General features: G+C 36.2%; 1 protein-coding gene across 1 annotated transcript in view; it reads right to left on the reverse strand.

Annotated features, from left to right (window-relative positions):
- Window positions 1-1,046: 1,046 nt before the first annotated feature.
- The window catches only part of CPXM2 (carboxypeptidase X, M14 family member 2), a gene marked incomplete at its 3' end in the record, with an annotated part of 119,950 nt that continues 105,465 nt past the window's right edge, over window positions 1,047-15,531 (reverse strand). The window contains exons 12-14 of the mRNA XM_081328725.1: window positions 9,915-10,054; window positions 4,740-4,839; window positions 1,047-1,318 (exon numbers count right to left, since the gene is read on the reverse strand). Coding sequence (XP_081184851.1) covers window positions 1,047-1,318; window positions 4,740-4,839; window positions 9,915-10,054 — 512 coding nt within the window. The remainder of the gene's footprint in view (window positions 1,319-4,739; window positions 4,840-9,914; window positions 10,055-15,531) is intronic.

The raw sequence follows: 15,531 nt of genomic DNA on the forward strand, positions 1-15,531 counted from the left end.
GGAGTTTTCAAATAATAATCATCTCATTTGATCAAGCCAACTTCAGTCCACTGCTACAGTAGCTATATTGAAAACATGAATGTAGTAGGTTCCTTCTCAGAGTAGAAAGGAGTCTTTTTTTACTTCCAACAACTAGTTATACAGTATATATACCACACAAAAGGGTCATCATAGTTTTTAGTAGAGGACCTAGAAAAAGACCCTGGTTCGGTAACTGAGATCTTGAATTTAAAAGATAAGAAAATGGTAAATGATGAGAAAGTCCCCAGCCTAAAATCCGGAAAGCTACTACTAGTAACAAACTGACCACAATAGGCTTATATATAGGAAACAACACTTTAAATGATAGAGATGCTAGCACATCTGAAGAGTATTTTTCCTTACATAGAATGGCTGCTAGATAGTTGCATACAGTATTTACAAAATGACTGCTATATTGGACTTAGCCAATTACAAAAGTTTCATTTACTGAAAAACAAAATGGGTAATTACAGCTCAAAAAACATTCCAACAACTAACTGGGAAATACACAGTGATTGCTACTCACTGCTTACTTAAATAAGCTGTAGTAATTCAGAGCATTTTGTGCACTATCATAAGCAGATTAGTAAAGTAATAGAGCTAATAAAGGTTATAAATCATGTCCACTTTCAATATCTAACTTGCCGTGATTTCATTTTTTTTAAATGAATGAAAATTGAATGTAATTTTAGTCTTTATAAGAATATAACAAATTAGACAATCATTGCATAACAGTATTTTTTTAAAAAAAATAATCATCATAATAAGCCGATCATTTGTTAGTTTATCAGCCTGGATTGCTTTCCAGGTCTTGATGATATATATTTTCCATTTGTATTAGAGATACTATATATACTGATTACCTTGTAGTATCTTTGTAGTCTCTTAATTCCAGTAATTTCACAAGAATTTACGAATCTAAACATTGAACTGTTAATTCAAAAATATTCTTCAATAAAGGGAAATATACTTTCTACTACAAGAGTGGGTTTCAGTTTAAGGGTAGAATGTGATAGCATTATTTGTTACATTGCAGAAAGCAGTCTGTATTGCTGGCGTCTCTGTCTTGCTCGCTGTCTGAGCCGTCGAAGTGAGAGGCTCTTTGGCTGCTTTCCAAATTTCTCCATGATCTCTTTGATTCGGGCCAAGTTAGTTTTGCTGATTGTGAAGTGACAATGGGTTGCTCCCATGTCATATCCTACTGCACAATTTTTCGTGGACGTAGTGTAACCTTCTGCTTTTACACTGACCACATATTCTCCTGGATTTAGAAGCCGCCAATAATCTCCATTGTTTGCTATTGAGGAATCAAAAAAGAATAAAATATTGAAATACATTTGCCTTCAGTACCATCCTGTTTTGTTTTTTTTAGAAATAAAGAAACCTAAAGGCTTTTGCTCAAATATTTGATTATTGCCCTGGGATTGCTACTAAGGACTGGTGTAGGAATTAATTATTTCTCAGGCTGGGTTGCTTTTAATTCTGGAAATATTTCACCAACCTTTTAGTGTGCAGCACAATCATGTATACTGAGTTAACTTTATTAAACTATATGTTTCATATAATCCTAGTGGAATTATATGAAAGGGTTTTAGAAGTCATTTTGTATGACAGAAGGAACAGTGGGATTTTTGGATGCCTTCTTAATAATCCATCTATTTGACAACGCACAATGACAATGTGAATTGTCTGAGGCATTGATCTCCACGTTGCAATATGATTATTTTTTTTGTTCTATTTCTTCTTGCTAAACTAATCAGAGCCTAGACTGAGCTGAACAGAAATATATAATTAAATCCAAGGCTTAAAACAGTTATCTACCCTTTACTATCAAAGATATTTCAATTTCAGTGATAGGAAATCAATATCTAGATAGTAAGGCAGACTTTATGATTACTCTTTTTTTTAAAAAAAAAAAAGTCCAAAATTCTGTGTCTGGAAAAATCCTAAATCAATGACCTGCACAGTGAACAAAATGACTCATGCTGCATATTTGCCTGGTTCGTTTCTGTCTGTGGTTCATGAAGGAACGGTAAGATAAGACACCAGTGCGAAATAAAAAAAGCAACTCAGATATAAGCAGAGGTAGGTCTATGACAACTCACCCTGGCCAATTCACCCCATCTGTCTCGCCACAGTCGACTCACCCCAGCCAACTCGCCATGGGACAATTAAATGCAGGACAACTCAAAAGAGGATGAGTGAATTGCAGTGGGCCTTGTCTTGCTTTAGCTTTGAACTTTCTCAGATTAAAAGTCCTCTAGGCTGGGTTGAGTTAGTCCCTAGTCCCTGTTGTTTCTCTCTTGAGTTATCCCACATTGAATTGTCCCCACAGCAAGTTGTTCTGCAGCAAGTTGGCTACAGTGAGTCATCTGAGCTAAGTCATCTGGGCAGAGTTGTCCCATTCTGGGCAGAAGCAATAGAATTTGAGTATCTTTGCCTTTCCCAGTAGAACCATCTAGTTGGACTAGAAGGTTTTAGGGTGACAAATTTTATATATATATATATATATATATATATATATATATATATATATATATATATATATATATATATATATATATATATATATATATATATATATATATATATATATATATATATATATATATATATATATATATATATATATATATATATATATATATATATATATATATATATATGTTTTCTGAGGTTTTCGCGGGTGTTTATATGTGGATCTTCGGTCATTCGGGTTTCTTCCCGCGTAGAACAAAAGGTGTAGGTGCAACGTTTCGACGGAATCCCATCCGTCATCATCAGGCTGGAGGCTTCAGCTTCCTTCTTCTGGGAGAAGCATGTGGTAGTGGTTGTTTGTTCCTCTTTTTTAAACTGCCAGAGGGGGTGTGTTCTGTGGGTGGAGGTGTGCTCTGATTGGGTGGGGGATTAAGTGTGTTCTGATTGGGTGGGAGTGTGTTTTGAATGGTGGGTGTGTTCTGATTGGGTGGGGGTGTGTTTTGAGTGGATGGGCTGGTCTCAGCTGCCAGCCTTAGACCTGAGCTGGTGAGTTGTGCTGCTTTTGTTCGGCTTCGTGTTTGTGGTGGTGCCATGTTTTTATAGTGGGTGTCAGTTTGCTTATTGTGTGGTTTGGAGGGGTTTAAAGTGGTTGATGTTGCAGCTGTAGTTAGGTTTCTGTTTTGTGGTTGTGCCTCATTATCATTGTGGGTTCGGATTTGCTTTTTGAATGGTTGCGTGGTGGTGATGTCATGTGATGTTATCATGAGTTTGGGTCTGGTATCATTCTTGGTGGTTGGGCCTCGTCTGTCAATCAAGGTGGGTTTCCAAATGGCTGGTAGGCGAGAGGTATCATCTCGTTTGTTCATGCTGTGGGGGCGTTTTTCTATCTCAATGGCTTCTCTGATTATTCTGTTGTTAAAATGTTCAATTTTGGCGATAGTTTTGGTTTTTTTAAAATCAATTTCATGTCCCGTGGCTTCAAAGTGTTGGACCAGGGATGAAGTTTGTTCTCCCTTTCTGAGTGAGTTTTTGTGCTCTTCAATGCGTGCACTTATTCTTCTGTTGGTCTGTCCGATGTATGTACTATGTTCTATGTATATATGACATCTTAGGCACTAAAACAAAGCAGTTACAGACCTTGAGATCAATTGCAAGGGACAAACTATGATTCAATTTCTTTCTTGATGAATATTTATCCTGCCTCTCCTCTGACATCTTACATGGGGTCTCCTTTAATTTTTCTTCACAGTAATAACCCAATGGCATAATTGAGCTAACATAAAGTGACTATAAATTATGCAGAGAATATCCTACTCCTAGTTTTCCAACAGCAGTAAAACTAACCTGACATTTCATCTGCAAACTGTATGTGTGTGAGAGAAAATGAGATTGAATACAGCTGTGGTCTTTATCAGTTCTGTTTCCTGAAAAAAGCCAGTTGATGGACCACTTTAATGAGGTGAATTACTAAGTTTCAGATGTCACAATAAAAACTTGGTTTTTTGGAAATTGCAACTGAAATATTACACTAAGCAATGTTCATGATGGGCATCTAACTAGTAGTCTAATATCTATGATTGGCCCATGATGCAAACAATATATGTAAGAGTATATATTGCTGCAAATCTAATGTCTACCTTAGATCTGAATCTGGACATGTATAGTGAATTTCCATAAGAAGTTATTATTCCTCAAGAAATCAGATACAAATAGCACAGTGGATGCAATGGCTAATTTTGTTTATTTTTGAGTACAACAGTATGGACCATATCAGAAATTTCAAAATGTATTAGCTAATTATATTTTATCTTTCTGTATATGGTAGAGAGTGTGTGGAATTCCCTTGAGGATAAGAGGAAAAACTGCTATCAAGGCAATGATTGGATAAGAGGGATAGTCTGGGCCAAGAAAAAAATTGAGAAAACGACTCCGAGAAACCCTCTCAAGCTTATATGAAGTGAAGAAGACTTTCAAGATTCTGTTAATATAGTTTTGTCCTGACCCAAATGGCATTGGTTTCTTAGTCCTGTCTACCTTGTTGAACTAGCAAGGATAGGGCTACTTAACTTGACAACCAATGCAACTAGCTTAAGGTTCAAACATTTGGGCTATTATCTGTTACACCACCTTGGCCATAATTAGTAAAATGATCCCTTAATAAAACTGGTCTGTGTAAATCAGTGCTGGCTGTTTTGGTTGTCTTTTTTTCATTTTCTTTCAATACAAACATGTGTATTTACCTGTGCGGACATCATGGTTCACCCCTTCTATGGAAATAATGGCATTTGGAATTCCCTTCCCATGTTGATCCCTGACTATGCCTTTAATTCCACGATGCACCTGATAGTGAAATAATAGGGACAAATAAGGTTCAGCATCAATCTAAAAAGAAATTACATGTTGACGACTGCTTTTCAAAGCTGTATCTGCCATGGGCTAAAGACTTCAAACTGTTCAAGCGAGTTTCCCTCACTTAATCCTTACATAAAAGGAAAAGAGTCTTTGGCCTAGGCAGCTATAACAAATATCATCATCATCATCTCAAGGACCTGGAGGTCCCCAATGAATACACAGCTTCAGAACATTTAACATTAGTGCTATTTTAGAGAAAAAACAAATACTGAGAAATCAAATGGATGAACCACCTTGGAAATTACAGTATGTCATATGGAATGCATCCTGCATGTGTTTGTGGAAGGATACCTTATACCACCAAATTTGCATATGTATCTACAACTGTGGATTCTGTACACAATCTCTTTAAAGGGCTTTGGGATTAAAATATATATTTTCAAAATGTAACAAGGAAGACAAATTTAGGATTACCAAGGAAAGCTTGTAGTGTTATAAGAATAGATTCAGATCACCACGTAAGTATTTAGTCCAGCCCCTGCTAAAGTATTTCAGACATAGGCAAAAATAAAGCTCTGTTGCAATGAGATGCAAGAGAACATACATAAATACAGGCAGAGGAAGTAACTAGGGATATATAGAAAAAGAGGATTCTTATGTAGAAAAGCAAGGGTACTGATGCTGAGGATATTAAAATATTATTATATTTTATATAATATTAAATGTATTAAATGTATTAAATATTAAAATAGAATCAGTTAAGGCAACAGGCTAGAAACCAGAAGACTGAGGGTTCAAGTCTTGTCTTGGGCATGAAGCCACTTGGATGACCTTGGGCCAGTCATGCTCCCTCAGAATAGAAAGATTGTAATAACAAATAATTTCTTCAAATAATTTCTTGCCATGAAAACTGCAGTAACTATAGGGCACGAAGGTGTCAATAGGTGGGCAAAACTGTCAGATCCAGTCTAAACTTCTATGCGATCAACCAGAATAATATTACTACTACTACTACTACTACTACTACTACTACTACTATTATTATTATTATTATTATTATTATTATTATTATTATTATTATTCTGAAAAGTCGTGGGAAAATAAGGGGGGAAAAGTTGTCGAGAATGAGAGGGTGAAGATCTTGTGGGACTTCCGAATACAGACAGATCGCCATTTGGAACACAACACGCCAGATATCACAGTCATAGAGAATCGAAGTGTACAGTTGATTGATATCGCTGTACCAGGAGATGCCAGAGTCGAAGAAAAAGAACTGGAAAAAATTACAAAATACTACAACCTGGCCATCGAAACTGCACAATTACGGATGAAATGTGTAACAGTGATACCCATTGTCACTGGGGCACTGGGAACTATGTCCAAAAACTTTGCAAAATACATCAAGAAATTGCACCTTCCTGCAATAACTCCAGCAAAGCTACAAAAAACTGCGCTACTCAGAACATCTTACATTTTAAAGACATACCTGGTTGATACGTAGGATGCTGGCAGCAACCCATGTCAACCATTAGTGCCACTCAATTTGAGTGTTCAGTTGACTGAGTTTCATGTTTTATGAATAAAAGTTTTATAATAATAATAATACCAAAAGAGTCTGTTCAGTTCAAATAGTTGGAGGGCAGCCTATAACAAGCTCAGAAGTAAGAAAGAAACATGGACTTTGGAAACACTTAAAAAGGCTGCAAGTTGTTTGAAAGTCACATAATTTGATTCATTGTTTCAAAGATTTTTGGGCCTTGATCTGTGAATGTGCATAGCAATAATAATAATAATAATAATAATAATAATAATAATAATAATAATAATAATAATAATAATAATAATAATAATAATAATAATAATAATAATAATAATAAAGTTGGAAGGGACCTTGGAGGTCATCTAGTCCAACCCCCTGCTCAGGCAGGAAACCTTATACCATTTCAGGCAAATGGCTGTCCAGTCTCTTCTTAAAAACCTCCAGTGTTGGAGCATTCACCACCTCTGGAGGCAGGTTGTTCCACTGGTTAATTGTTCTAACTGTCAGGAAGTTTCTCCTTAGTTCTAGGTTGCTTCTCTCCTTGACTAGTTTCCATCCGTTGCTTCTTGTCCTACTTTCAGGTGCTTTGGAGAATAGCTTGACTCCCTCTTCTTTGTGGTAGCCCCTGAGATATTGGAACACTGCTATCATGTCACCCTTCACCCTTCTCTTTGTTAAACTACACATACCCAATTCCAGCAACCGTTCCCTATATGTTTTAGCCTCCAGCCCCCTAATCATCTTTGTTGCTCTTCTCTGTACCCTTTCTAGAGTCTCGACATCTTTTTTACATCATGGTGACCAAAACTGGATGCAGTATTCATATTGAATATATCATTCAAACTCTTATTAATAATAGAATGACCTGCCTTATATATGTTTGGAACATAATAGCAATATAATGAAAGTCATTAAACCTCATAATTGCAGGTCTGCTGTAATGATTTGATATTAAATAACTTGTTATTGAGTTAATAGAACTTGATCCAGAGTTTCCTTTCTAGTTCAACTTATTATGAAAGACTGAATGTAAAATAATGACGTAAATATATGCATATAAGCAGCTAAATTGTTGTTTGAATATTCCATATTAGCTTTGAACCATCATCTTAAAAATATTTCTAAGTCAGAAACATAAGAAGCTATTAAACCCACCTCAAGATACGGGTTAGACTTACTTATAGAAAGTAGGGTTTTTTTTTAATCTGGATTAAAATAGCTTCATTTTTGGGGTAGGTTGATGAGAACGGGGAAGAAAATAATTTGATACTACTTTTGAAAGCTAAAATTTTATACTCATGCCAATACAAGCTAAGTATATTTAACATTTCTCTGGGAAAGCATCACCAAACAAACAAGAACATGGACAACTCTCCAAAATCATAAAGATTACAAGAGGAACAAGCAAGTAGCAGAGAACAAATTGTGTTAAGATAGACAATCCCTTCTCTTGCAACCATTTAGTCTCTAATCTTTAAGACCATTGTTTATTATTACAGTTCACTGACAGGACCTAATAGAATAAGTCATTGCCTAAACAAGTTATACCTAGTTAACACTTAAATGGGAGATCATCAAGACCTAGCTGCAAGCTAGACTGGAAACTAAGGAAAAAATACTAGAAGCATATAAGAGCAAATCACATTCTTTTGTTGCCAAGAAAACTACATGGATGTGCCCATGTAATCACTAGGATGACTCAGCCCAAAGGAGACTTCATTTTGCTGTTGCTTATGCAACCATCAGGGAAGTGTGAATATAAAAACAAAGTAGCAAAAGCAGAAAAGTGATGATTGAGATTCCTCGTTGCCATGGAACTGAACTGAAAAAAAAAATCAGAAACAATTCCTTGTAAAGGTTGGGAAAATACTGTAGAGGAAATGCCTTCCATTTGTAACAGCAGGATTTGGTGCTGATGGTGGTGGCACAGTGGTTAGAATGTAGCATTGCAGGCTAATTTCAGGTTAATTCTGCTGACTGCCAGCAGTTCGATTCTCAACGGGTCAAGGTTGACTCATCCTTCCATCCTCCGAAGTCAGTAAAATGAGGCATCAGATTGTTGCCCCCAATATATTGACTCCGTAAACCACTTAAAGAGGGCTGTAAAGCACAATGAGCAGTATGTGTCTAAATACTATTGCTATTTATATTTTGACACTTTGCTGCAGTTCACAGTTGTGATTCTGTTCCTTACTACTGGGCATAAAGTTGTTCAGCACTACTTATAGAGCTTTATACATGGAGACCTATCATAGGTAGCGGTGGCACAGGTAGAAGCCATGGGGCCTGCAGTACATAGCTCCTCAGTGTGCTTCCTATCGGTATCTGTAAGCTGTTCCCCACTAATTGGTCAGAATGGAGAGGAGAGGAATGGCTCTGGAGGAAATTGGCTAGTGATCATTCCTACAGTAACCCAGCTGATGCTGCCTCCAAAGTGACAAACTATTATAGATTTTATACACCTTGAAGCTATGGTGGGATAGAGCCAACTGAAGAAGGAAATTCGTCCATATGATGTGAACCAACTAAAGCTGTTTCCTAATGAACTGGGGATGAGATGAAGCAGTACATGTGACCAAAGGGGAAAGTTGGTTTTGTCAGAGTTTTATCATGACAAAGCGCAGGAAAGGCCTTTTGCATTCCTGGTGAAACAGCAAATGGGGATGGGTTCTGTATCATTTTGGTTTGTTGGCTGAATTGTAGTGTATGTATTCTGTACACAGTCTTGTTAATGATAGCTTTCAAACTGTATGCTAAAGACAATGTGGCTTTAGTTTGCTGAACATTGCTGACACCTTAGCAAATGCAAATACAAGCATCATGCAGTGTGTTAGGAAGAGAAAGATTCCTCAGCCAGTAAGCAGAAAACTGTAGATTTTGTGCTGTTGCTTATGGGACGTGCTCAAGAAAATCTAGCTGTGTATTGCTTTTTGTTAAGATTACTCTAGCTGTATCAGCAAACTGTGAGGGAAAAATCCTGTTTAAAGTTTTGCTTCCTGCAGGATTTTAAATATTCCACACACAAAGATAAGCCCCTTGGCAACATTTCTATGTAGGTTGAATGATGTGCATTATTATTAGGATAGGCTACCTATATATTTACTAGGGTGAAAAAAATAAGAGAACAAAGAGCTTGTTTTGAATTCCTACTGTCCACTATGGCAGATCACTCAAAACTCAGTGTTTATCCATAGCCCAAATCCAAATACTTTTTTTTATTTAATGCACAATAAGGCATCCATAAGCTAGTTTTTTTAAAAAAAAACAACAACTCTGATCTCTAGCAGAAGTGGTTATGGAAGCATTTTGCCTCTTATGTATTTATGTATTTGTGAGTAGTTGTGAAGAATGCTGATTCACATCAGAGGGTGAAATGTCCACTTGTCTGAAAACTAACATAAAATCTTTGCTTTCTGCTTCCTGAGAGAACACTGATGGCAAAAAATTATGGTAAACAAATTTTACACATTCCTGAATTGGGATCTGATCCAAACCTTACCAGCCAAATTGTTTTGCTACTTACCTGTTCCATGAAAACAATAAGTGACTCTCGGTTATTTTCCCATTCTTCTGGTAATTCACTTTCATGAGGGTATTTATCACAGCCAACATATATAGACAATTCAAAACAATTTGTGTGTAGATAGCTAAAGTCATTTATGCCTGTAAGTGCAATGAAGAGAACAAAAAAAGAAATTGTTATTTCTTCTGAGACTAAATAGAGTCATTTTTTTTAAAAAAAATAAAGCATTTATCCTAATAGGGCAGATGATACCACTCTAATGGCAGAAAGTGAAGAAGAACTAAAGAGCCTCTTGTTGCGGGTGAAGAAGGAGAGTGCAAAACTTGGATTGAAACTAAACATTAAGAAAACGAAGATCATGGCATCCAGCCCTCTCAATTCCTGGCAAATAGATGGGGAAGAAATGGAGGTAGTGACAGATTTTATTTTCCTGGGCTCCAAGATCACTGCAGATGGGGACTGTAGCCAAGAAATTAAAAGACGCTTGCTCCTCGGGAGGAAAGCTGGAGAAGACTCCTGCGAGTCCCTTGGACTGCAAGGTGATCAAACCAGTCAGTCCTAGAGGAGATCAACCCTGACTGCTCTTTAGAAGACCAGATCCTGAAGCTAAAACTCAAATACTTTGGCCACCTAATGAGAAGGAAGGACTCACTCGAGAAGAGCCTAATGCTGGGAAAGATTGAGGGCAAGAGAAGAAGGGGACGACAGAGAATGAGGTGGCTGGATGGAGTCACTGAAGCAGTAGGCGTGAGCTTAAATGGACTCCAGAAGATGGTAGAAGACAGGAAGGCCTGGAGGAACATTGTCCATAGGGTTGCGATGGGTCGGACATGACTTCGCAGCTAACAACAACATCCTAATAGTTACAAATGGGTTTGGTATTTCTAGAAAATACATGTATTTTAAAATATATCAGTAACTTAATTAAAAGGAAGTCACATGATATTAAATCAGCACTAATGTTTTTGTAGTGGAACATTAAATTAGGGCCATAAAAACGTGGCTATGATATGGCATGTAAATGTCTTGCCATTACAGATTTGAGGATATGTTCAGAGCCAAATTTGAAACAAGTTCGAAGCCAATGTAAAACATACTTAGGAAACTGCAGACCTCTTTTTTTACTAGTACATTCTTCAGAAGTTCAAAAGCTGTCTTTACTTAACCAGAGTATATTACAAATTGATGGCTAAGAAGGCAATAAACCAACTTTTGGTTGAAAAGTACTGCAAAAAAATTTCTCTAACTAAGCTGCTATTAATAGAGAAACAGTATTTGGAAAATTTAAAAAAGAAGAAATTCTCAAGCTCTCAGATTTAAAATAGCCATAACAGAAATCCAGCCAGGGATCAACACTTTCAACAGAAAATGTAATCTGAGTGCTAGCTATCCATCATGCACATATTTGTAACAAATCTTTTTCTAACACTCTGATCAAGACATATAGAAGTTAGACTATGAGGAAAGATGACTTTTAATCTTTTCTCCTAAGTTCTAAACTTCAACTTGGCTCTCACCAGATGAATTTGAAGGAAGGACAAGGATCATTTCTCCCTTCCTACGGTTTTTCATCCTTAAAACATTCCCAAAGCTATTATTTTCCTAGAGAAAGTAGGATAATAAATTGTTCTAACCCTAAGATTCTAGATATGACTAGCAGCAAAGATTCATGAATCAGAATGAGCTCACAAGTGCTTTTTAATTCAATTTGTTAATCTGAAAAAAAATGCCACCAGACATCTCCATAGACAGCTCTCTCCTACAACGTATATGAAGATTCAGGAATAACAATATAGGGCCAATGTCACATAATACTCATATCACTGTCCAAGCTAATTAAAGAGCACAAGAACACACTTTGTGAGCTGCTATCTTTATTATTGACACTTCTACACAATGCCTTTGCCCTGGACAGAAGCAGCTCTGGAACATTGTATTCTCAGGCTAAACTCTGCTTCAGAAATTGAAATCATTTATTTTGAGAGTTTTTAATATAGCAAAAAAGGGTTACTTCCATTGGTAATACTGAAACCTTGCAGACCTTGTGAGAACTCTTATTCCCCACTGATGGAATTTCTCATCACATCTTGTTTCCTTGTTCCTAGCTTTGGCAGATTATTGTTTCAAGACTAGCAATCAGAGAATGTTTTTATAGCTTCTCTTTGTTGCAAAGATATTGCTTCATGGCTCCATTATTTTGTTTTCTGATATATTGTTATATAAGTGTTCTTTCTCGCAAAAGAAATTTAGAACTTGCTGAAAAATATCAAAACAGTCAATGAATCAATAAATGGATCAATGTTCATTGTAGGATCCTCCAATCTGGCCAGATTGAGTGGCCCAGCTGCAGATTCTGCCTTTGATATTTTGGGTCATGAATAAGTCCTTTTATCATTTCTCATCAAGGATAAATACAATGGATTTTACATTTTCTCACCAGCAGCTGACATCTATGTATTTGACCGCAATGAAATCTCTTCAAAAAGCTGATCTATTGGTAGATGGATAAGCACTATATGGCTGATGTAGTGGCATACCAACATTGTAGCAAAATCACTTTCTAAGTGGCTGTTTAACCAACATAGTATCACATCTGCATTTAGTAAAATTGAGATCCATTTATTGCTTTCCAATTATATGATCTTCATTATGAATATGGCAATAAATCTCTTCCTAAGAATGCAAGCAGTGGACAAAGTTCAGATAAATTTCTTGTACTGCAAATACAAAAGAAACTGTTTTAATGAGGTTCAGTTAAGAATGTGTGTGTATGCATGCCATTTACCCAGCTTTTAACTCCTAGAAAATGCCTAGATTAGTCTCTGCAGTTTTCTTGGCAAGATTTCAGAAATGTTTTGCCATTGCCTTCTTTTTAGGGCTGAGAGAGAGTGACTGGCCCAAGTTCACCCATCTGGCTTTGTGCCAAAAGGGATAGTACAGGTCTCCTGATTTCTGGCCTGATGCCTTAACTATACTAGCTGGGTCTCTAGCTAGGAATCTAGTCGTATTTATATGTCAGCTCCAGGGTTTAAATCCTTGTGTCTGTTTCTGGTGCCCATATGCAGTAAGAAATTTTTGCTACTGATTTTTCAGCCTTGGATATTGAGGGTCCCTGCATAAAGTTTTGATAATGATCTTTCTTTGGTCTTCCCACTTTCGGCCCTCCCATCTATACATTTTAACAATTCTTGGATTCATTTATTTCATAATAGTAAAAATAATGCAAGTATATTGCGAGCAAAAAATTACATTAGCATACAGGAATATTCAGGTACTTAATGAGCGCTAAAGTATGTACGCTGGGGGTGGATTATATAACATAGATGTTAATTTGGGGGTTGATTAAATGATTGAAATGTGAGAGCAATGACTGATGCAGCTCAGATAAAATCTTTTCCCTTTCCAGTTAAATGCCAAAGGTCTGCAGATTTTAAATTAATATTTTGCAAGAAGTGAATTATATGCTAAGTTTTAACCAGGTTCTTAAAATATCTTGAAATACCACATAAAGCGCACAGTCATTGTATCTGCTTAATCATGTTCTTTTTAAATGTTAAGGAAAAGGTTTACATTTCTAAGACCTAGAATAAGATCCTGCTGCCTATGGAAATGTAAACTGGAGATCTAAATCAACATTTGTAATTTTTACATAATCTTCATATTGAAGATTAATTTATTGCAGTTTGGATTGCATGACCAAAGGAAAAGCAAATTCAAAAGTAATTATGAAACTTAGTTTATTAGAAGATTATGATGAAATATTATATATTTTCATCATCATCATCAGTCCAACTCAAGTTCTTGGTTCTGGGTTTACAGTAGACCACATTGAGTAGCAATGCATGATTTCAGAACAGCTGAATTGCGGAACAAGCAGATAGGATAAGAAACTGGAACCAGCATTTTGGAATTCACATTGCAGAAAGATTTTATTATTATAAAAATACAATGGAGATAATTAAAAATAACTCAAGAGTACAATACAGAAGTAAAATGAATTTAGTATGCTTAATTCAGGCTACTATTTGCAATTTAACAAATACTATTCACCAAAGTGGTTAAATCAGTTTGTTAATGTTAGCAGTGCCGTGTTTAGTGGATTGATTCACAATTAAGTTTATATTTCAACTAATAAATTTGGCAATTAAAAGACCAATTATGTGTCTGTAAAAATGGTGTATGCAAAATTGGGACATTCATTAGCTATATGTAGTCAAAACCTTATGATTTTTTAAAAAAAATACTGTGAAAATACAACATCAAATGTCCTGAGTAAAAGGGTTTTTGCAAACTAAATAAAAAACTGTACTTTAGATTATGGGATCATCATGGTAAGGCAATATTATGTGATCCACTGCAAACATAATACAGCTTTTATTTTTATAGATAATTTGCTTAGCAAAAGTGCTTAACAATAAAAGGAACTAACAAAATGGTTGTGTAAATGGACACTTTGTCTCAAATTAATGTTAATGAGATTGTTAGGAAGCAAAAAAGGAAGATTTTGTTGATTCTGACTATGGTTTTATAAGTATCTGCTGAGACTGGCAATAGTAAAATTGACAAATCAGTCAGTTAACCAAAAGGAGGGGGGAAAAGCATATTTGAAATGTTGAAAAGGCTGAGTTGAAGAGAGCATTTTAATTTGATGCTAATCGATACAAACGTACGCCAATCAAAAAATTGCAAAGTCAAGGCACCACCACAGTAAGGCATACTACACCTCTTGCAACGAGGCTACATAAAGGAGAAGCTCCTAGGATATCATATTGCAGAGAGAGGACAAGTTGGGGGAAAGGTGCTCCTTCATATAATTGGCCCTCGTGCCATTTAAGGTTTTACAGGTGAAAATAAGCATTGTAAATCTCAATTTTATACTAAGGGAGTCAAAGGGAGGAGAGAGCCGGTGAAGTGTCTTCAGAATTGATACGATAGTTTCACCTAGGTATCTCAATCAGATTTCAATTTTTAATTTCTGTAGAATTTAAAAGTTTCAGCTATTCACAGCCAGCTTCAAATATACTAACTACAGTGGTCCAAACAGAAAGTTCCTGGAGCAAAGTTATTTTCCACATAGTCCATAGTCTTGCTGATGTCCTGGATGAAGCTCAAAGCTACCAGTATCAGCTGGGTCTCTATGGGTCAATGGTAGATTAAGAAGCACTCCAGGTTGTGTACCTATTTCTATAAAGAAAATGCAAGGTCATCAGAAACAATTACCCTGGTCTATGAACTGTCCCTCAGAAGAAATGGAGTAGCCTTCATAGTCAATAAAAGAGTAGGAAAATCAATACTGGGATACAATCCTCAAAATGACAGAATGATCTCAGTTCGAATCCAAGGCAAACCATTCAATATCACAGTAGTCCAAGTCTATGCCCCAACCACCAGTGCTGAAGAGGATGAAATTGACCGGTTCTATGAAGCCCTACAGCACCTTATAGAAGTAACACCAAAAAATGATGTCCTTATCATCATGGGGGATTGGAATGCTAAAGTAGGAAGCCAAAAGATAACCGGAATAACAGGCAAGTTTGGCCTTGGAGTACAAAATGAAGCAGGGCACAGGCTGATAGAATTTTGTCAAGAGAATACGATGGTCATAGCAAACACTCTT

This window comes from Vipera berus, assembly GCF_964194415.1.
Source record: "Vipera berus genome assembly, chromosome: 5".
Lineage (NCBI taxonomy): Eukaryota > Metazoa > Chordata > Lepidosauria > Squamata > Viperidae > Vipera > Vipera berus.